This window comes from Gossypium hirsutum, chromosome D06 (genome assembly GCF_007990345.1).
Source record: "Gossypium hirsutum isolate 1008001.06 chromosome D06, Gossypium_hirsutum_v2.1, whole genome shotgun sequence".
NCBI lineage: Eukaryota > Viridiplantae > Streptophyta > Magnoliopsida > Malvales > Malvaceae > Gossypium > Gossypium hirsutum.
In genome coordinates this window covers 66,218,167-66,241,408 of record NC_053442.1, presented here as the reverse complement: position 1 = coordinate 66,241,408, position 23,242 = coordinate 66,218,167, and the positions used below count along the sequence as shown (strand labels likewise).

General features: G+C 34.1%; 5 protein-coding genes across 5 annotated transcripts; 3 read left to right on the top strand and 2 right to left on the bottom strand.

Moving 5' to 3' along the window:
* Positions 1-1,361: 1,361 nt before the first annotated feature.
* Positions 1,362-3,619, top strand: LOC121218700 (lactoylglutathione lyase GLX1). The gene is made up of 9 exons (XM_041096346.1): positions 1,362-1,495; positions 1,613-1,751; positions 1,845-1,969; positions 2,236-2,300; positions 2,390-2,602; positions 2,686-2,733; positions 2,821-2,928; positions 3,017-3,169; positions 3,247-3,619. Exons 3-9 carry the CDS (start codon positions 1,867-1,869, stop codon positions 3,289-3,291), a joined length of 735 nt encoding a protein of 244 aa, XP_040952280.1. The 5' UTR covers positions 1,362-1,495; positions 1,613-1,751; positions 1,845-1,866; the 3' UTR covers positions 3,292-3,619.
* Positions 3,620-6,610: 2,991 nt separating this feature from the next.
* On the bottom strand, positions 6,611-9,432 carry LOC121218699 (calcium-dependent protein kinase 21). Its single transcript, XM_041096344.1, has 9 exons — positions 9,108-9,432; positions 8,314-9,013; positions 8,090-8,233; positions 7,847-7,999; positions 7,646-7,761; positions 7,389-7,556; positions 7,196-7,323; positions 7,013-7,112; positions 6,611-6,932 (listed from the first exon to the last, which is right to left on the bottom strand). The coding sequence occupies exons 2-9, from the start codon at positions 9,011-9,013 to the stop codon at positions 6,858-6,860; spliced, it is 1,584 nt and encodes a 527-aa protein (XP_040952278.1). The 5' UTR covers positions 9,108-9,432; the 3' UTR covers positions 6,611-6,857.
* A 1,622-nt stretch (positions 9,433-11,054) lies between these two features.
* LOC121202872 (kxDL motif-containing protein 1) lies at positions 11,055-13,418 on the top strand. Its single transcript, XM_041096345.1, has 3 exons — positions 11,055-11,239; positions 12,131-12,283; positions 13,020-13,418. Exons 1-3 carry the CDS (start codon positions 11,118-11,120, stop codon positions 13,120-13,122), a joined length of 378 nt encoding a protein of 125 aa, XP_040952279.1. The 5' UTR covers positions 11,055-11,117; the 3' UTR covers positions 13,123-13,418.
* A 5,321-nt stretch (positions 13,419-18,739) lies between these two features.
* LOC107960184 (uncharacterized) lies at positions 18,740-19,707 on the top strand. The gene has a single exon (XM_016896466.2). The coding sequence runs from the start codon at positions 19,087-19,089 to the stop codon at positions 19,450-19,452; it is 366 nt and encodes a 121-aa protein (XP_016751955.1). The 5' UTR covers positions 18,740-19,086; the 3' UTR covers positions 19,453-19,707.
* A 979-nt stretch (positions 19,708-20,686) lies between these two features.
* On the bottom strand, positions 20,687-22,497 carry LOC107960183 (cytochrome P450 77A4). The gene has a single exon (XM_016896465.2). The coding sequence runs from the start codon at positions 22,416-22,418 to the stop codon at positions 20,898-20,900; it is 1,521 nt and encodes a 506-aa protein (XP_016751954.1). The 5' UTR covers positions 22,419-22,497; the 3' UTR covers positions 20,687-20,897.
* Between the last annotated feature and the right edge of the window lie 745 nt (positions 22,498-23,242).

The window sequence follows — 23,242 nt, the reverse complement described above, 5'->3', positions numbered from 1 at the left end:
ATGCACCAAGAAGATGACAAGTTCACACCATCCATAACCCTCATCTAATTCAAATTATATTCATGGCACAGTTGATTAATAGCTAAGAAAAAACGTACTCAAACCTCATTTGCATTTATTCTAAAGATTAAACTACAATTAAACCCCTACTTCCATTTTACATCAATTAGCAAGCAGGCTAAGGGTGAGTTTGGATGGGCGATTGAGTGCGGTGCGGTGCATTTAGCTTACTTTTTGTCTCACGCTAAAGTGTTGCTACAGTATCTAATCTCACCGCCACCGCTGTTTTTACACTAACCGCAGGTAAATGCACCACCCATCCAAACTCACCCTAAGAAACAAATCATAAACATCAAAAAGTAAATAATTTTCAATTAATGCAATTTAAATAAGAAATCAAGTATTATCTCAATGCAGCTGCTAAGCACTTACATAACCATTTAGGAACACACACACATTTTCTTAATTCCTTAAAATGCATTCAACTTTTCCCTTAATAACATTTCTTCAAAGTTTTCAACTTTCCCCTTAACCAATCAAAATTAGGAACACCCAAATCCTAAAACTAAAATACCCAAAGAACCAAAACATGAATTTCCACCATTTTTTAAATGGAAAATCCAAAAAAGAAAATATGAATTAAAAAGCTAATATATCTCCCTTGCAAAAGAGCAAAGCTGACAGATCTCACCTTCTATCAGCTGCACTTGCTTGCCCCGTGACCTTTTTTGCTTAAACTCCAATAAACGACATATTATATTATCCAAAACGGAAGGGTTCATTGTAACAGATCCCATAATTTGAGAAAAAAAAAGTAAAGAAATCTCTCCAAAAAAGTAATAAAAAAATTTCTTTGTTTTTCTATTCTGGGTTTTTCAACTTCATTTCATTTTCTAGTGTTATTTGAGAAAGAAGAGGCAGAGAAGAATGTGGCCTGGCTTGCGTGTGGGGATTGATAAAATTAATACTAAAGAAGAAAAATTAAAAGAAAAGTGGCGGTGAATGCAACTCCGGAACGGCGGAGAAGCCTAATTTCTGTTTGTAAGTATTAAACTTCGTCAGAGTCGATGATATAATGCTTGGTAAATAGCCATTGATGGTTATAAATTTTAAAAAGAACTGTCCAGCTAGAGCCGTCATCTGCCATGTCATTTTACTGTTATGTCTATAACAGAAAATGGTAAAAAGGACTGTTTTATTATTTTTTAAAAATTGAGTGATTGAAATAAAACTTAGGTGACTGTTTTGTCAGCTACTCTAAAGTTGAGTGACTGTTGGTGAATTTACCCTTTTTATAATAAAAAAAGGGTCAAATTAGTGTCCACGGGATCACGAGCAACACGTGCTCTCAATTCAATTTTTTTTTTTTGGCCCACGAGCAAGAAATGATGAAGAAAAATAAAGAAATCATTGCTGTTCTAATGGTTGTAGTTGATAATAAAAGGCGGTTCTTTCAGTCAGTAACTCACTCACTCACTCACTCTTCTAATCTCTGGTAAGCTCTTTGATCCAAATCATATTTTTATTATGTGGGGAAAAAAATATGAACTTTTTTCTGTTTGTAAAGTTTAAATTTTTATTTTACATGGTTCAACTTCATATACTATTACAGAGCTTTTGAACTTGTTGAAAAAAATGGCTCAAGGCTGAGCTGCAGTTCCCGGTACTGAGTTATTAGAATGGCCGAAGAAAGACAACCGCCGCCTCCTTCATGCTGTCTACCGTGTCGGTGACCTCGACCGTACTATCAAGTATGTTTTGTTTTTCTACACTTTGGGTGTTTGTTCTTCATTTTGTTCTGTTTTGATGTTTCAATGTCCTTTCTTCTTTTTTTTCTGGTTCAGATTTTACACTGAATGTTTTGGGATGAAGCTGTTAAGAAAAAGAGACATTCCTGAAGAGAAATATTCCAATGCCTTTCTTGGATTTGGACCAGAAGAATCTCATTTCGTCATGGAGTTAACATATAGTATGTTCTGTCTGAAAATTGGCTTTTGTTTGGTTATCAAACATGTTATAGATCTGTTACAACTTACAACTTTTGTCTGTAAAACTATCATGGAATCCCTCGGCTGTTTGTTAGATCAAAGAACAAATACGTCTTTTTTGTAAAAGTTTCATTCATTTTTGTGGTTAAAAACTAGCCATAGTGCGTGAGGTAAACTAGCCATACTATCTAACTTTGAGTTTTTATGGTACTTTTACCGTCTAAAGAGTGTACCTTTGTTTTTACAGATTATGGAGTAACTTCGTATGATATCGGAACCGGTTTCGGGCATTTTGCGATTGCAACACCCGATGTAAGTTCATTTACTTGTGGAATACTCATTGTAGTTGTTGCTATGAAGGTAATGCTTGGTGGTTTTGTGTTTGATTCTGTTTGTTTTAGGTGTACAAAATGGTTGAGGACATTCGTGCGAAAGGCGGTAATATTACTAGAGAGCCTGGTCCGGTTAAAGGCGGATCGACGATCATTGCTTTTGTTAAAGATCCTGATGGTTATGTTTTTGAGCTCATTCAAAGAGATTCCATTCTTGATCCACTCTGTCAAGTAATGCTTCGTGTCGGGAATCTAGATCGCGCTGTCAAATTCTACGAAAAGGTAGTGCGGTATAAGCTTTTCGTTGATTAAAACTTCGATGAGTCGGTAATTTCATCGCTTTTCTTTGTGTGTGTGCATCGCAGGCACTCGGGATGAAGCTAGTGAAGAAGGTTGATAGGCCTGAATACAAGGTATAATCCGTTGGGCTCGACTTTAGTTTAGTTTATCCTTTAGCTTTGAAAGAAGCATAATTCGTTTTCATTGTGTTTCTTGGACAGTACTCCATTGCCATGATGGGGTACGCGGAAGAACACGAGACTACGGTTCTCGAGTTGACTTACAATTACGGAGTGACTGAATATACCAAGGGAAATGCATATGCACAGGTCGATTTTCGAACCCTTTTTTGCAACGAACATCTCGGTTACTCTTGAGTCTATTGCCCTTTTTCGATGACTATCGGTCTTGTTCCAGGTTGCTATTAGTACCGATGATGTTTACAAAAGTGGTGAGGTTGTGGAACATGTTATCCAAGAACTTGGGGGACAAGTTACTCGGAAACCGGGGCCAATACCTGGACTCAACACTAAAATCACCTCTTTCCTAGACCCCGATGGTTGGAAAACCGTAAGTTTTTCGTAATAGCGGTAACGTTTATGTTGACAAGCTCATGATATGTGTATGGTTATGTTTTGTGCCGGCAGGTCCTGGTCGACAACGAAGACTTTCTGAAGGAACTCGGTAATTGAAGGTTGCGACAAGAACACTCTGAATGGACTAAGCACATGTAATGCTGCTACTTTACAAATAAATCGTTACCTAGTAGTATAAGCTAGTCGTATGCATGTTTAAATTATGCGACTTGGAATGATGTATTCCGGTCATTATCTGTTCCGGTTTCAATTATGCTAAGTATTGGTACGCTATGGTTATGGAGAATGATGATTATCCTTGGTACCCGTGTCTGACCCGACCCATCCCCTAGGATCCGCGTGTTTTCCCTGGTAGGGGTATTTATGGTTTTGGTCCTCCTGCTTTTTCGATGTTTTACAATGCAGTCCTATTTATTTTTCTTTCTCTTTTAATTTTTACCGCAAAATTTTAATTTTATTTCATTTACGTTTGGAGGTCCTGGGATAAGTTCCCAGTTGGTCCCCCTCTTTTTTGCGAGCGTTCCATTTGGGTCCTTACTTTGGTTTTATTATTTATTTGATTAGGATTTATACTTTAAATTCTGTCTAAATCTCAATTCAGTCCTTTACTCAATTAATTTCATCTTTTTATATTTGTTTTATTTATTTATTATTCTTTTTTTTTAAAAGGGAACCTTAATTTAATATATCTATTTATTTGTTCATTATTCTTTTACCTTTTAAAATATCCAAATTTAATATTATATATTTTTATTTTATTTATTTACTTATTTATTTTTCTATTCACTATTTTGTTATGTTCTTTTATGTGCGCAAATTTTTTTTTATTACCGTCATTATTATTTTATTTTATGTTACCTTATCATTTATTTTTGATATCCTCATGTTATGTTTATTTATTTTTTATGTTTATCTAAAAATTACATTATTCATCATCACTACCCCATACAATATAAGATAAGTACCCATCGTTTTAAATATTACGTTTGTTATTACTCAAAAAATGAAAATGTGAAAATAGGCAATATTTCGTATTTGGAGACTCAAAAAGTCGTTTCTTAACTTATGGGGTTTCGATTTTCTTGTTAAATCTAAATGACTGAATATCTTTTCAAAATTAAAATGCATGAGATTTGATAATAAAATAAAGGGTAAGCTTATTTTTGAAGATTCAAGATGTCGTATCCTAATTTACGAGATATGACATTTTGTTACTCAAAGATAAGATGTCATTTTACATGTTTATTCAAAAGATTTGACTAGAAAGTACATTGATACAAGAAGAGATCTTATTTTTAAACCCTTTTCGAATTTTTTTCGGCACCAAGACATTAATTAATCAACTAGGTACCAATTTTGGGCGTTACAAGAGTGCCAACCCTTTCTCGTGCGTAACCGACTCTCGAACTCGTTTCTTGAACTTTGTAGACCAAAAATCTTTGTTTTGATAAATCAAACCGTTTATTAAAGCAATTAATTTACGAGGTGATTCGATCACACCTCATAAAAAAGGATTAATTGTGACTCTCGTTTTTCATTTTCATTTCGTTTTTTTTATAAAAAGTCGATTCAAAAAACGGGTTTCGACAATGATAATATGTAGTTCGACGGGTGTCTCGATCCTTGCAATCAACGCCATTCATAGGCTAATTTTTGTCTATGAATATATAACATTTTAGTACGATAACGCTACAGTCAGAAAATTTCAGAATCTACACTATTCATAGGCTAATCCATGCTTATGTGTATATAACATCTCCTATGCTTAATTTATTGGTTATGGGTATTGGTCTTAGAGCCCACATCTTGCGTTCGAGTCGCTGTGGGGTGCGTGATAATAAGTTACTTTTCATAGGGATGAAGGATGTCTTTTAAGAATTTAGGGTAAATTACACGTAAAGTCACTAAATTCTTAATAAGTTCACATTTTAATCACTCAATTTTTTAAATTTCAAAAAGTTATAAAATGATCATTGAACTATTCAAAAATTTTACCAATCAAAGCTCACATTCCCTTTTGTCCACAATTTAGTTTTTCCTTAGCTCACATTCCCTTTTGTCCACAATTTAGTTTTTCCTTTTATGAAACAATTTTGAACGTTACAATCTGCAAACTAAAATTCAAATAGTTTTTTTTATTTCCGACACTGATCATCAAATCGACTTAAATTTAAAGATATTATTCTACTTGCCGATGGATAATGATCCATTGTAATGATTGTTAATTCGTCACTTGGAGCTCACTAGTTAATTTTTTTTTTAAAAAATAAAAATTAATAGCCTAATGATTTAATTTAGGGATCATTTTATAATTTTGTGAAATTGAATGGTCAAAACATAAATTTATTAATAATTTAGTGGCCTTAAATATAATTTACCCATTAATTTGTCAAATCATTAATATAGATGCTTCAAATTGCAGATGGCAACAATGACAAGAAAACAAAATCTAAACACGTGTGAAGCAGGTCTGTCGTTTTCTTCAAATAAAATGTGACAGCTTTCGGCCAGTAATAATGAAAAAAAGATTTGATGATCTTGTAAGAGACAAAACATATCAACAAAAGCAATGAACTTTGTTTATTCTGTAATCATCAATTAGACGCAAAATTCCAAAACCAGCTTGATGTTGAACTAACAGTCTTGTTTGAATTTTTTATCAAATAAATATCATCAGTACACACACCATCACCATCATCACCACCGTGCATGGTTACAACCAGACTAGCTCTGTTCTTGACTTCTTGTTGTGTAGGAAAAAAGAAATTATGGGAGACTTTGATGGTCATGGTTCGAGTAATGGGTGTACCAGTCATGACTCGAAACTCAAAGGTTCCATATTTATTTTATATTCTTTTTTACAAAAGTCTCTTGGCTGAATCATTTTTATGGTGTTGCAGATAAGACGAAAGTGAGATTCTCTGAGGATGAAGAGATGCTTATTGCAAGAATGTTTAATTTAGTTGGACAAAGGTTATTACACTCTCTTGTTTTGTGTGTATGTATGTATGTATGTATGTATGTGGTTGTTTTGTAGTACTGTTTTGATGTGTGTTTGCATGGATCAGGTGGTCTTTAATTGCTGGGAGAATCCCTGGAAGGACAGCGGAGGAGATCGAGAAGTACTGGCGATCGAAACACAACCCGCCGTAGGAAAATGGTACATAATCTTTGGGTCCGACATAATCCGAGTACTGTTGATCGTATGTTATAATCAAGTTTTAGGTGTTACGTATTTATGCATGGTAAATGAGTAATGTGATCGTACAACCACTTATGATTATCTCTCTAACTCTCTAAAGGAATTTTCTAGCTTCTAGCGTCGTCTCGAAAAGGATTATCCAAAGCTGAAACTAAATTTCCCGAACGTACTCCGATGCTTAAGCCAGTGAAGAAAATCGTAATAAGCAAAGAGTAAGGCAAGATTTAAACAACAATAATATTGAAACACTTTGAAGAGTAATGGGAGAAGGCAACAGAAGATAATCAATAAAAAGAACTTGGAAAATGATAGATAAAATAGATATACACAAACAATAATGCCTTGTCGTTGTCCAACAAATCTCGAATCCAAATCCTTGTTTTCTGGGCGAAAAGAATCCCGGAACTGTTAATTAGGTTAGTTCAACCTTCAGCAACTGGAACGGAACCGCAGAAGGCATCTAAAAAAGCTTTGCGGTTTGTGGTGCTCCACCTCTCATCATAGCGCAAAACTCGTCGTAGTTGATCTTTCCGTCCTGTTTGATTTAAAACGGCATTAGTACCGGTAATGTAATATAGAAGAAGTTTCCGAGTTTGATTCAAAAGCGAAGCTTACGTTATCGGTATCCACCTCGGAGATTATTTGCTTGATGCTAGCTTCATCACCCATTCTGTAATCCTTCATAGCAGCCTCCAGTTCGTCCATCGTAATGAACCTGCATACACATATATATATACATATATGAACAAAGAATCATACCAAGTAATTGCAGATAATTTATCGTATTTCGGAACTCACCCACTGTTATCTTTATCAAAATACTGGAACGCTTTGTACAGGTCTTCGTCTCTTTCGAGTCTGTACCTATGCATTGTAGCTGAGATAAACTCGATATAGTCTATCGTTCCGTTTCCATCCACATCAGCCTGCAATCGAACATTAAGCAAACCGAGCGACGGTAAAAATCGAGTAGGTAGATAAAAGTACTTACAGCTTCCATTAATTGCTTGACTTCAGCTTCGGTGAGCTTCGATCCGAGACGAGCCAAACCTTCTTTTAGTTCTTCGTAAGTGATTGAGCCACTCTCATCCGTGTCAATGTTTTTGAACATTGCTTTAAGACCTTGAATCTCTTCTGCGGACAAATTTTCTGCAATGACCTGAAGAACACGAAAACGAGTACACAGCACCAATTGACGCCCGTTTAATGCAAAATTGAGACTTGTTTGATCCGGTTAGAAAGTGTTACCTTCAATGCAAGCTTTTTAAGCTGATTCATTGCTCTGAATTGCTTCAATCTCGATAGAACAGCGGAATCTATCGGCTTGTCCGATGCCTCTCCGCCTTCTCTCAGCCAAGGATGTTCTAACCATACCAACATTATACATCAATCAAAAGCACAACAATCAAAATCCGGGAACGATAACCGAATATCGAAAAGATAACAAACCGAGAACTTGCGCAGCCGTAAGCCGCTCATTCGGGTCCATCGTCAACATCTTCCTCACTAAATCTTTGGCACTTTCGGAAATCGAAGGCCATGGGTCGTTTTCGAAACTAAGTTCACCCTCAAGAATAGCATCAAATATACCTTTCTCAGTTTCTACAATACAATCCGAACAGAACATCTAAACATTACAGGACATAAACAGAGTTGGAAACAACATGTAAAACGAGCAAAATGTCTATTTACCAGCCCAAAACGGAGGAACACCACAGAGTAGAATATACAAGATAACACCAGCACTCCATATATCGATCTCCTTCCCGTAACTGCGCCGAAGAACTTCGGGTGCTATGTAATAAGCACTACCTACAATATCCCGATATTGCTTCCCTGTGATTTCAAAAGGGTTAGTACACGAGCACGAAAACTCTACCAATCAACAATATGATTCGAAAGGTTCGACATCTAACCTTGTTCGATAAAGACAGACAAACCGAAATCGGTTGCTTTCAACATAGCATCCTCGTCTTTGGTCGAAAGCAAGAAGTTTTCGGGCTTAAGATCGCGATGCATAACTCCCATAAAATGGAAATTTTGAACCACATTCACCACTTGTCTACAAATAGCAGCTGCAGCTCTTTCAGAATAATGACCTTGAGCTATAATTCTATCAAAAAGCTCACCACCAGCACAAAGTTCCATTACAATATGAACACAATCTTTGTCTTCATAAGCACCTTTGAACTCAACAATGTTTGGTTGACCAGACAAATGTTGCATAATCTGTACTTCTTTTTTTATGTCTTCTTTGTCTTGTAAGCTTGTCAATTTCCTTTTCAATATTGATTTACAAGCATATGTATGACCTGTTGAATTCTCAGTACATAAATAAATAACCCCAAACTGACCTCTACCAAGTTCATCACCAAGTGTGTAATATTGTCTAATGTCTTCCAATGGTTTCCCTAACACTGTGTCTTTTACTTTCACTTGGCTTGTTTTGTTGGCTGATGGTGGTTGTTGGTGGTTGTTGTGGTGGCGCTGCTTTGCTTGTGGAACCTGTGTTTGTGACACGACAACAACTTTTTGGTCTTGAACTGGTGTCGAATGTTTGCCTGATTTATAACTGCTGCATCCTGTTAATCTATTTTTGCTGCTACAACAACCCATCTATATGAAAAATAAGAACAAAATTTTAAACAAAAAAGATTGGTTTTTTAAGCAAAAGAAAAAAAAAACAGATTAAAGTTAGAATTTTTCTGACTTTTTTTTTTCTTGGTTGAGACCAAATTTGAAGAGAAAGGTGTGCTACTTTTAATGTCCAGATTCCGACAACATTCCACCGCCGTCAGCCGCCGTTTACTAACCCAGAAATTAAGTAAAAATTCCCTGACAACTTTTTTTTTCTTTTTCCAAAGACTATAATTTTCTGATATATGTTATTACCCTTTTCACCATTTTCCTCTTCCTTTAAATTAATTTTTAAAAAAATCACCCAAAAACCCCTCAAAAGAACAGAAGAGAGAGAAAATTCCTCTCTCTCTCTTGCTGTTTTTTTTTTAATTTCTTATTTGGTATTTTGGTTTATGTTAAGTTGGTTTGTTTAAAAGAAAAACATTTGAGGATGAGATTGAATATTTTGGAGAAATTTGTTTGGTTAATTGGGATAGAATAAGAACCATTGTATTTTGGGGGTGTTGGTTCTTAATTTTAGGTAAATAAACCATTTTTAATTGGAGGGGCGCACTAAATGCAAATTCCATTCATAATGTACTCAAAATAGATTAATATCTAAATTTACTTTTATTAGTTTGAGCTAATTTTGTTATTTTCTGTTTGAAGATCGAGTTATCTGTTGAAATAAAAAATAAACTATTATGAATGTATTTGGACAAAATTTTATGTTTATATTTCGAATCGGGCTTGAGTAAACATAAAATATGTTAATACTCAGCTTAGACCCGATCTGGTCTGACTCATGAACACCTCTAATCGTCTTGCTCTCTTTTATATTTTCTTCAAAATATTTTAAAATGTTATGTTAAACAATGGCACTTTTAGGGTGGGCTTAGATGGGCGGTGTGTTTATTTGCAATTAGTGTAAAAACAACGGTGGCGATTAAATTAGATACTATAGCGACACTATAATGTGAGACAAAAAATAAGCTAAATGCACCGCACCGCACCGTGCACCTAATTGCCCATCTAAACCCACCCTTAATGTACCGTGCACCTAATTGCCCATTTAAACCCACCCTTAATGTTCTCTTACACTTTCTTACTTATGTTCTCTTGATGTGCTTGTTAGGGTGCTACTTAGAAGGTCTGTTCATGTATATCTAATGTTGGCATAGTATAAATTATGAGCCTAAGATCAAGACCAAATGTTTTGTTCTAACCTAATTTTCATACTAGATTTGCAGTTTTTTATGAGGGACTTTGATCCTCGACCTGCAACATACTATCACGTCACACTTTAATTTCGTTAGATTCAGATACCTTTTTGGAAAACAAAAGCAAAATACAAGAAGCACATTTAAACATGTTAATGGGCTAGGCTACCTCCCCAGGCTCGAAGGCTCGCCTAAAATTTGAGAGTGTTTGGGTAAAAATACCAGGCCCAAAAAATGGGCTCGGTCAAAAAAAATTAAGCTCATTTAAAATATGAGTAGAGCTCTGGCTTGAATATTCAAGGCCTGAACACAGTCCGTTTTTAAATTTATAATACTTTATATTATATTATTTTTGTATATTATGTAATTTAGAACACATTAAAAAAAATCTATACTAAATATATAATACTATTCTATGTAAGCATTAAAATAATATTAAGTTGATTATATAAAAAAATTTAATAAATAGAAAAAGGTATAAAATTATTAAATATTAAAATAATATAATATAAATATTTTAAAATAATTTTATGGATAGGCTTAAAATGAGCTTGAGTTAGTCTTCAGTAAATATGGAGGGGTTTAGGCAAAATTTTAAGATCATATTTTGGGTTGGGCCGAGCTTGGACAAGTATAAAATATGTTAATATCTTACTTAGACCCGACCAAACCCGGCCCATGAACACCTCTAGATACATTGAACATTTAAAAACTTTAGGTACCACATTGAAAGTTATGCTAAAGTACAGGGGGCAAATATGCCATTATCCCTATCAAAGACCATTTTCTTTTCCCTATAAAGCCCTTACAGTTTTCTGTTCCAAGCACAGCTTAAGAAACCTATAAAAAAAAATAGGGAGGAAAAAGAAACAAAAATAGGAATGGAGGAAACGGAGAAAGAAATTGAATCGATGAGAGCAGCTTCGGAAGAGGTGTCTCGTCAGTTCAAAACCCTAATCGATGCCAATGATTTGGACTCTCTCAAGCATTTGCAGCTCCTCATGTACTCTTTTTTTCCTTCATTGACATGATTGGATTTGATTTTAGCTGTATGATAATTCATTTTTGTATGTTCTCTTAAAGTTTCTCTTGTTTTCTATAATTACTTCGTAGAGCTGGACTCAGTGAATTACAAATTATTACTTTTTACTTGTGATTAACATTAGTGTTTATCAGTAGGTCAAACCTTTATGATTCATTGCTGGAACTAAACAGTATTTAGTGGTTATCATGTGGTATAGATTGGCAAGATCATTCTGAATCTGATTATAAAATCATAAGGATATCTTGTTCTATTGTGTATAGAGACATGTTAACAAGGCAATACTACCATCTCAAGCATTCGTTGATCTTATCAATCAGTAGCAGCTACTTATTATTCGTGATTTTATAATGTTGATGTTGTATAATCTCCTTAATGAGCTATTCTTTGTGTCAAGATGCTAGTTGGATGTAGGAATCAGGTGTTCCCTGGAATCAAACATAAGGATTTGTTCATTTAGCTATTGCAAACAAAAATTAATGTCCACATAAACATGATTATTTATCTTGTATCTTTAGAGATGCTATGTCAGACACCAGATGCCTATGTCCACACTTTACTTCAATGCCCTTGTCTACAGGACTAGGGTGAAAAGGGGTATTGCTCCTGACATGTATCCAGAACGTGACTTAAGAGAGTCATTTGTCCTTGTTTTATGCAGAAACATTTGTCCTGAAAGAGAACAGGACTTCTCCAATGTGTTGCCAAAATGATTATAAATTTACAATGGAATGTCGTTCAAACTATTCTGTTTTTTCCCCTGCTTTGATTGCAAAATACAGCTTCGATTTGAGTAACAATCTTTGTTCCTGCATTATTATAGCTTTTCCTTTTTGGTGCCACAATTTGCAGCTTGGGAAGGCTACAAGACAGCAACGCGGTCTTATCTCATTTTAATGAGTACTCAGAACATTGCTTTGCTGAGGTTTCTAGTGACTTTTCAAGGAATGCTCGCATGTTAAAGTCTATGAAATCAGACCTTGATTATATCTTTCAAAAGCTTAGGTATAAGTGCTCTCATATTTATTGTTTTAACTTTTGATTGATTACATATGAGATTTTTATTAATTAAAAGTTATTTTCTTTCTATAGTTTTCTATGATTGTAATAGATCTGAAGGTTCTTTTGCAAAACAATATAATTTCTAGCATTGAGATACAGACCATATTGTCCTGCAGGGAGCTTTTCTATGTTTGAAATATAAACTGTTTTGTAAGGAAAACAACTTGCAGATGATAACAGCAATATATGTGATAACTGACCCACAGCATGTTTATTCTCTCTAAATTTCCTTGGCATGCAACTTCGTGAAACCTATATACGGCCAATTAATTTTGATAATTTTAGAATTAATGATAAATTGCAAATGGAAATGGTTTTCACTGCAGTTGTACAACCTCTATTGGACAATCATAGGCATGTGTCCCACTAAAAGTTACATTTAGATCCTTATATAGTGTATAGACTGATTGTAATTTAGAACTATGGTCTCTGCTTCAATTAGCAAAGTTTGAATGTCAGGATAAACATCTTAGACCTGTTTCAATTAGCAGTCTTTGGATTTCAGGATAAATATCAGTCTGCTTTCCATACATCTACTCTGCCTATATTTCTGTGTGGATTTATTAACTTTTCAGCATATTGCAGTTTTCCTGGCATGAGGCTGCTCTACCTATGTAAATCCCAGCTAATCCAGAATTCTCTCTCCCACTCTCTCTTCACTTTTTTTTTTTCTCTGTAGGAGCATGAAGGCAAAAATTATGGCTACCTATCCAGATGCATTTCCAGATGAATCAACTAGGGAGGTATTTGACCAAAGACCGGACCTAGAAGTGCCTCAATAGCTTTGCTACGGAAAGGGATATCTCCAGGTTTGCCTGAGCTTAATTCCCTCTCTGAGGCTGTATTAAAGACACACTTTGCACATTGGTTAGCTGCATTTAAGACTTTGTTATTGTAGTGCTTTCTACATGGATTGAATCTTCCTTGACGAGGATAATGAGCTCTTCCCTTGTTGCAATTATGATATTCACTTCCACAATGGTTGTATGCTGTTTATGGTATTTCCCTTTGTATTGGTTGTATATGTGTAATGTAAGGAAAGAAAATTGGGAAACAGAGAAAGCATTTTGTTTTACTAGCTCATGTGTTCAATTATTCTTGTCTGATACACTTTCATTGCTATTTTGTTGGTTTGGGGCATAGTACAAAGGGTAAAGGAGGGTATGGCTGGTTTAGGTTGGTTGTTCTTGATTTTAGGTTATTTCATGATCAAGTTGATCTCAGATTGAGATTCAAGTTAGGATTATAAGAGTTTTGATCATTTTCGTTGTCTTAGGTTTAATAGATTCAAGTTAAGATTATAAGAGTTTTGATTTTATAGAGAAATTTCGACTGGTTAGCTTCGATTGACGATTCAACAATCAATATGGTGGAATAATACCCCCATCGATGAGTAGAAAAAATATCGTAGATCTAAGCTGATCTGATGGCCAGTGTCTAAGATTGGAGAAAAAAGTAATTCATATTTTAGTTTATAGATTCGTGCTGTCCAAAATTATTTCACGAAAAAAATTTTAAATTGAAGAAAATGAGAGGAAGTTTACCCTTTTGATTGGTGTCAAAGATGAGAACAAAGAAGGCCATACATCGGTGATTTTACCAGTTCAATAATTTAAATTGAAACTTTCGTATAATTTAATAACGATTTTATAATTTTTTAAAATTAAATGATCAAAATATAAATTTATTAATAGTTTGATAAATTGCAAGAAACTTAATTTTTTTTATCATAAATGAGTTTTATTTTCCTCCATAGTCATGAGCTTAGCTTCACTCTATTCAATTCATAAATAAATAAAATTATTATAGCTTGAAAAAAAGGTGAAAAAGATATCATATTTATTTGTCTTTAAATTTTAAAATATTTTAATTACATCCTTAAACTATTAATGTTATATTAATAAGATCCTTCTGCTACTAATATCGTTCATTTAACCATTAAATGAGACATCATATTTTTATATGACATAATTTAAAATGAAAATTTTAAATAAAAATGAAAATCGTAAAAATCAATTTTATAAAAATCTTGGTTTTGAGGTTTTTGAAACTTTCACAAAAACTATCGTTCTCTCTCTCTCTTTCAATTTTATTTTATTTTTAGTTTTTAATTTTAAAAGTTATGTGGCAACATTTTACTTTTCTTTACAATTTTCATTTTAAATTACGTCGCATAAGATTTATGAGTCATTAAATGGTTAAATTAGATGTTTCAATAATAGAAAGACCTGAATGTTATAACATCGATAATTTGAGAATATAAGTAGAACACTTTGAAATTAGGGATCGATTTAGAATGATGGTTATAATTTAAGGATGTTTGGTGTAATTAAATCAAAACTTAATATTAAAAAAATCAAATTATTAAAAGTCTTATTTTTATTTTACCCCAAGAAAAGTAAGAGTTGGGTAATAAATTAATAGTAATTAAAAGGGAAAGGTCAGTTCTCTTGAATATTTCCATTACGACCCTTTCAAACTACATGGTTTATTGGTTTTACCATCTTTATACTGTAAAAAATTAACCACAATAAAATGTATTATCACAAGTTATTTTAGAAACTTTTATTTAGGGTTAAATCATTATTTGAGCTCTAACCGATCAACAACACCCACATTAAAACTTGAATTTTTTCCTCTCGAACTTAATTTCTAAACTTAGTAATTGTTCCTATATTGAAGCATGAAGTAGACAATCGTTTCTACATTGGGGTGTGAATTTTTTAGTCCAAATTAGTCCCTGAACTTGACAATTATTCCTACATTGGAGTTTGAACTTTGGGGTTTTCAAGTAAATATCAAAGACTAACTTATACCAAGCAAAAGTTTAGGCCCCAATGTGCGAATAATTACCAAGTTCAAGGATTAACCCGGACAAAAAAAAGTTCAGGCCCTATCAGCAACACCCAAATTGAGACTTGAACTTTTGTCTTGTCAAAGTTTATTTTTGAAATTGGTAATTGTTCCCGTTTTGAAGCCTAAACTAGATAGTTGTTCTTACATTAGGGCTTGAAGTTTTTTTGTCCAAGTTAGCCCCTGAGCTCGACAATTGAACTCACTTTGAGGCCTGAACAATTATTCCCATATTGGGGTTTGAACTTTGGGTTTTCAAGTAAATACCAAAGACTAATTTGTATCAAGCTAAAGTTTAGGCCCCAATGTATAAACAATTGCCAATTTCAAATATTAACTCGGACAAAAAAGTTCAAGCCTTAATGTGAGAATAATTGTAAAGTTCAAAAACTAAAATATACCAAAAAAGATGTCAAGTTTGAAGACTAACTTGAAAAATATCGATGCCCCCAACAAAAGGTGAAGCCATAAAAAAACATTTAAGGTGGCTAGAAAGTAGAATTGTAATTTTCCAAAGCAATCTAGAAGGTCTTGAAAACGGCATGAAGTCAACAAGTTTGATAGTCAAAGGTCATCCAATTTTACTCATTCCTTTTTGTATGCAAATATTTATTTATGATTCATCTTTCATTACTTTAACTATAGTTCGGGAATATTATCATATTATTATTAAAATGAGAATAAGAGTGGGTTTGGATAGGCAGTGGGGTGCAGTGCGTTTAACTCACTTTTTGTCTCACATTATAGTATCTAATTTCACCGCCACCACTGTTTTTACACACTAACCACAGGTAAACGTACCATCCATCCGAACCCACCCTAAATAAGTCTCAAATATAAAATATTCATCAATTATATAAAAACTTATTTAATAAGCTTTGCAAATACAATCTATCGTTAAGCAAACTCAAAATAAAGAAGCAAAACAAATTCATTTCACCGAAATTACACCAGTATGGCTAGTACCAACTAGAATTTGCACCGAAACAGAAACTTTGTTTTGAACCCAAAACATCATGATCTTCAATATCTCAACTTTACCGTTTCAATAAAAAAACACATTTAATTTTTATATCAAAATTTTAATGAATATATATTTCTTGAACAATTTCATTATAGGTTCCCAACATATCTGCTCTTTTTGACACAATACTTAAAACTATCCATAGCCCCCCATCCATAAATAGAAAGATAATGCACTTCAGCACACTCGAAACCACATCTTCTTACATTGATAACAATATTCGTGCCAATCTAACTAAAACTCAATCCGCTGTTATATTAATATTTATATACACTACAATCAATCAAATTGTTGCATGTAAAATTTAAATAAGAAAAGCACATAAACTATAGAAAACGTGGATTAATTAACTTTCCATGCCATCCTTTTTTGACTATTTAATCTACCAACTTTTCCAAAATTAGCGACTGAGACATTCAAGATAAAAACATGGAAAACTTCTATATATGGCATATTATAATATTAAAATTTAAAAAAAAACTTAAAATTTTTAAATTAATATATATTAATTTATATTTGATGTGTTGACGGTAAATTAAATGATTATTCATCATTCGAAATGAAATTATTTCAGTTTATTTTTAAAAAAAATTAGATGATGTGTATCGATGTCATTAATCAAACCAGAGTCGTGTGATTTGTTCGTAGTATGTTCAACTCTTAGTTCGAGTAATTAATGATTATAAGGGTTAGTTTCACATTAGTGTTATGAAAAAGTGTAGTTTGTTAATTTTAATTGTTTGGTATTGCTGTTAAAAATTACGGTTGAAAGTTAAAATATTTATTTTAGACATAATGTTGTAAATTAAAAAAAATTAGATAATATTTAAATAATTAAATATAATTATACACTACATTTTAAATACTTTTTAAGTAATTTATAAAGTATTTGTAAAGTTAATGATGTACACAAAATATTTTATGTATCATTTAATGCTTTCTAAAAAATAAAAGTTATACCCAACTCTGACCCGAAATAAAATACTATTTTATGCTTTCTGAAAAATAAAAGCTATACCCAACTCTGACCCGACCTATATGTCATAATTTTTATTTTTCTATATTTTTTATCAAAACATAATAATAGTTTTTTTAATAATACTATTAATTGATTTTTAGGTATAATTATGTTATAACAAATATTATATAAAATTTATTAACATATATATATTTAAACTAGGGTCTGTTTGATTGCCAGTAAAATATTTTTCGTAAAATGATTTCTGGAAAATGTTTTACTTTTCTGTAAAATGATTTACTGGAAAATATTTTCTGGTGTTTGATTGAATCTGTGTAAAATATTTTCTGCTGCTTGACAGATTTTTTGAAAATATTTTTCGGAAAAGTTGTTTTTACATATATTAATATATATTAATAAATTTTTATATTTTAAATTATTTTTACATATATTGCAATGATTTATTTATAATAATACTCAATTATTAAGCTACAATATTAATCGTTATAAATTGAAAAAAACTAATATCAAATAAATTATTTGTAATTGTGTTAAAAAAAAAGTATTGAATAATTAAAAAAACAAGTTACTGGAAAATCGATAAACAGAAGCAGTTTTCTACCGGAAATGAAGGAAGGAATGAAGGAGGCAATAGAGAGGAGAGCACGGAAAATGTCTTACGGAAATTGAAAGGGTAAGACATTTTCCCTAAAATATTTGGAGTTCATTTTCCAAATGGAAAATGTTTTCCGCCAATCAAACGCTGGAAAAGTTGGCAATGATTTTCCGGAAAATCAATTCCGTCAATCAAACAGACCCTAAAGTTATATACATAAAAGGCATTCTAGTAATTATCTCGCAATAGGTAAAATTTTCTAAACCCAACACCACATGATATCGATATATGTTAGAGAAAAAAATCGAAAATTTTAATTATTGCTCTAATCAAATCTTGGCATATATGTTTCATGTTTGAGATTCGTAATTCCTCCTCCAACAGGATACCGACTCATGTTCAGATCAGTGTCTCTTCTTAAAAATATATTAATACAACATATAGGATGTGTTTTAGATATATGTTTTGATGAATAATAACATGAGATAACTATATAAAAGTAAAATTAACAAAAGGACAAGAAGCCTTGTCTTGCCTAAGCAATGATCTCTACTCTGCATCACCTGTTGAATTGGCCGAAGCAAAGCCGAATTCGACGACACATAATAACCTTCTTGGATAGCTTTGACCACCTTCAAGCAACCAGCTGTTTGAACCAAAGTCCCATCATGCCCCTTTTCTTAATAGGAGTAAACCATCTTAGATATCTCATAATTCGGCGTAAAAATTTGAACAATCACCCATGGTTAAAACTGATAATTCAGTCTCCAAACTGGTCTCACAACGCACCGCCAACAGAGACAGACTTTGCATTCACATTCATCGCATCATCGGTATGTAAATAAACAAAGTTAGTCAGTCAAGATCAGCAAACCCGATCTAGAAGATAAATTGGAAGATATTTAATTCACTATATATGAAGTTGAAAAATTCAACTGCTAATGTGGAAAAGTAAGTAAATTGAACGTAGAAGCATGGCAGCACATACGTGAGAGAAAACAATATGGAAGATTCCGGTGCTATGTTTCTCTCTGTTCACACCATCCATTATTATAATTTATAAAAGGTGGCTTCCTTCATTGGCCCCACCGTCACCGTCACGGCCACGACAGAGCTCGAAGCTGCCTCTCACCTTAGCTGCTGACATCACCATCTTGTTCCGGGTCCACCATTTACAGCGACCTATAATTCCAGGAAACTTGGTCACCACCCTTCATTTCTATATAAATACACTAACCCTTTCCTTGTTTAAAGATCTCTCTTCTTCCTTGAAAGTTTCCATAGTATTTGCAGTCATGGGGAATTGTTTAAGGCACCAAAAAAAGTCATCTTGGGTTGTTGATAATGATGATGATGATTGGCAAGCTATGGTGTCAGCTCACGGGGAAGGAGGAGATAACGGTGGTGGGATTAGCATTACGGAGGAGGAGAGGTTGCTTGGTGGCGGTGGCAAGCGAGGAGATGTGCAAAACACTAGCAGAGAAGTGAAGATAACCATTTCTAAAAAGGAGCTGGAGCAATTGGTAAAGAAGGTGGAACTGCAAGGTTTGACTCTAGAACAATTCTTGTCCACGGTGATTAACGGTGGCGCTGATTTATATGAGGTGGAGGAGCAGCAGCCTCGGCCATGGAAACCGTTGCTGCAAAGCATCCCCGAATAAGTGGTGGATGATGATGATTACGACAATTCTAGGATTTTTCCTTAATCTAATCAGTTCTCTTTGGTTCTGGTCATCCTTTAGATGCATGGCTGGAAACTAGATTGGTTTTGTTTTTGTTCCCCCCCCCCCTTGAGTTATTTGTATTGTACAAACACAATATAGGTCTGTTGTGTATATCCAGACCAGACCTCAAACGTTTTGATATGTATATTTTTTTTGTTTAATTAATAATATGGTTCCGAAATTTATCAGTGATATCTAAGAAGCACAAAGTAAAGCACTAACAAAATAGCTCTATCGATTGGTCTTCTTCCTAAACAAGTCTACATAACCTCTTTAATTTGCATTAAGATAGCATCTTCTATCGAAAAAGATGCATCAAAATACCTTTTGTTCTATCTCTATATCACATACAAATATGCAATTCAAGCAAGCTTGAGTGTAACAATAAATTTTAATATTGCCTAAACTAACTCTTGCATCGAGTAAAACTGCAAAACAAACTGCCACACCTTCCTTGAAAATTTGCACTCAAAGAAAATATTGTCATGTGTCTTTACGGCATCCATATAAAAAAAAGCAGCAAATATCAACATAAATCCCAAAAGCAAGTAAGTAGTTTCGAATAGGGAGTCTATTAAGAATGACCATCTAAACAATAAGAGAATGCTTGAGAATATACAAAGGGAACCATAGCAAATGATATTACTCCACCTTCATCTCCCACAATCGAAAAATATTCACTTTAGCATTAGCAAATTGTTGAGAAGTCGTGGCAGCAACCAAAAGCTTACTCTCCACCAATTCCGACTACTCATCGAAGTAGGAACCACGTCCAGAAAACTCTTACCCTTTTAACATATATTCACTAACTCAAGTAATCCAAACAGACCCCTTTCCTTGGATCATTTGTACACCTAACACCCCCAATTTTTCAATGACCAATCAATGTTGCATTTAATTCTGTAATTGTTTTAACAACAGAAAGAGCTTCTGCTAGCAATAAAGAGTGCCAAGTGGCCTGTAATTTTATGGCAGCCTCTTCTTTATTATGTTCAAAATTCTAGACTGACAATTTACTCTTATTGTTATTTTTTCCATTTTGCTTATTCTTTGTTACTTTCCCAAATTCCAATCAAATTGGATCAAATTAGATGGATATTGGACCTTTCCCCATTGTTATGGAATTCGCCTGCCTCAACCACAGAATTTGTGGGTAAATTACTCAAAAATATCATTTTGAAGCTAATGCTTATATTAGGAATGTCTCATTATTATAAGTAATCATGGACAACATTTGATTAAGGGCTTAATTAAGAGAATGTTGCACTTTTTAGCATGACATACATGATTAAGCATCCAAGACAGAAAGTCTTACTAATGAACCTAACTATATGTAAACTAAAGCTTCAAGCATTTTTATTTCTCTTTCCCCTTTGAATTTCTTACCGAGGCAAGATGACAGCCTTGAGAGGGTTCTTCATCACAACAGTGAAAGCATAAGTCTCCGTCATGTCGGGCGGAGAATCCGGCACCGGCTGCCATTTAAAAGCTTGTACCATCTTTGCAAGCGACAACTTTATGTGCAAAACACCTAGGTTCCAAGCGGGGCAAATTCGTCGCCCGGCCCCAAACGGCAACATCTTCACCGAACGAGTCCCCGTCACATCGACACCAACCCCGTCACCTCGCAAAAACCTATCGGGCCGAAACTCCCCCGGATCTGACCATATATCCGGATCCTCGGTAATCCATGCAGTGTAGAACTCAACATGAACCCCTTCCGGAATTGTATAGCCACCAAGCTCAGTGTCCTTTATAGCTGCATGAGATAAAAGGAAATGGCTCGGAGGGTGTCGCCGAAAAGTTTCTTTAACGACGGATTCAAGATATGCCATTTTTTCGACATCTTCTTCTTTGATATCTCCATTTTTGCCCACACATTCAACAATTTCATGGTACAATTTATCTTGGATGTCTTGATTCATCACCAAGTGAAGCATTGCCCATTCTACCGTCGTCGCTGACGTGTCCGTACCGGCACTAATCACTTCGGAACATAGTGTCACGTACTCTTCTTCACCCAATGGACCTCGGGTTTTATCCGGTTCGAGTCCGAACAACGAGTCTATATAGGCTGCACCGAGTGGACTCACCATTTCTTGGTTAGGGTTTTCACCTTTCTCCACAAAAGCTCTCCTTGCTTTTATCAATGGGACCAAACATTCCAATTGCTTCTTCCTTAATGCCTTAGCTTTTTTCATTTGCCGATGAAACAACGGTGTTAAAACCGGCAAGAAATCCGGTAACTGCGGCGATGTTATTAGCATTACATCTTTTAATATGCTTTCAATCTCCTTAATCCGTTGTTCGGAGATCTTTGCTCCGAAACATAAACAGATTAATATACTGCATATAGTAAGTCGGCAGTTGCTCATTACCTCAACGACACCAGTCTCCATTGCATCGCTTTCAATTCGCTTCATGTGGTTTTCAATCGCCCATTTACGGATCCAACCGCATTGTTTCACTCTCGTAGGGGTTATTACCTCGGTGACGAAGTTCTTCCTTAGGGTTCTCCATAAAGGTCCGTACTCAGCCGAGTTGATAGCCCGTTTTCCGACACTAAACACAAGCCGGATCGGCGAATCCGGCGGTCGGGAAGCAAAAGTGGGTCCTCTTTGAACTAGGGCTTCATGGATAAGCCTTGAGTCGGTCACAATCACCATAGTGCGTTGCCCCATTTGCATGCTGAAAATGGGACCATACCTTTTACGTAAACCACGTACTATAAATATGAAGTGTTGACGTTGGAGGATGATTTGAATTAGGTTTCCGACAAGTGGCCAACCAGGTGGCCCTGGAGGGAGGTTCTTAGGTCCACCACCGGTGGTTGACCAGTAGCGCCACCAAAGACGGAGGAAGATAAGGGCCAAAACAATGATGGAAAGGTCTAAAAATTCCATTTTTTTTAGTAAGGGACTGGTATTTTTCACATGGTAGTGAAAAAGGCTAAAACGAGAGTAAATTAAATGAATTTGTTCCACCAACTTTTCACCGTCTATTAATTTCTTTTATCAGATGCATTTACTATACTAAATGTTTACGTAGCAACTAAATTTAATGACAATGTACTAAAAGTTTTGGATCATAGATTGATTCATCCTTATCTTTTTTTTTTAAAAAAAAATTGAAATCAATTGTCGGAAGTATCGTTATCATATCAATCACGTCTTTTTGATAGTTTAGTCATTAGTTCAGCACTAAATGATAGATCAAATTTGACGTAAAACGTACTTAAAATTTTAAATGATCAGGGGTTTGAAAGAGTCTTAATTCTGACTGATAGCATCGAAGCAGTTAATATCATCCAGGATAGAATACTTGGGGTTTTAATTCCGCTCTGGTAAGAAAAATTCATTTATTATTGAAGCTTCTAAGTCATTGGAGCCTTTAGTATGCTTCTCGATAAGATAATGAACTTGCAGATAAGATTGTCAAGACTGTACGAGATAGAAGAACTGGATCCTATTCAGATGGATTCACTTTAATGTTTAACTTTTGAGTTGTATTTTTTTGCCAAAAAAAATGTGGATCAATCATATACTTACTTCAAAGACAGCTTGGACGTGGCATGTTAAAAATAAAAAAATAGTCTTCGTAAATTTTATTGACACTATCTGTTAATTTTTTTAACATGTCAAATCCAGTCTATTCTTGCGGCAGGTATACATGTGCTTACAGTTTGATCTAGCCATTGAAAATTTATAAAATTTTATATCGATAAATG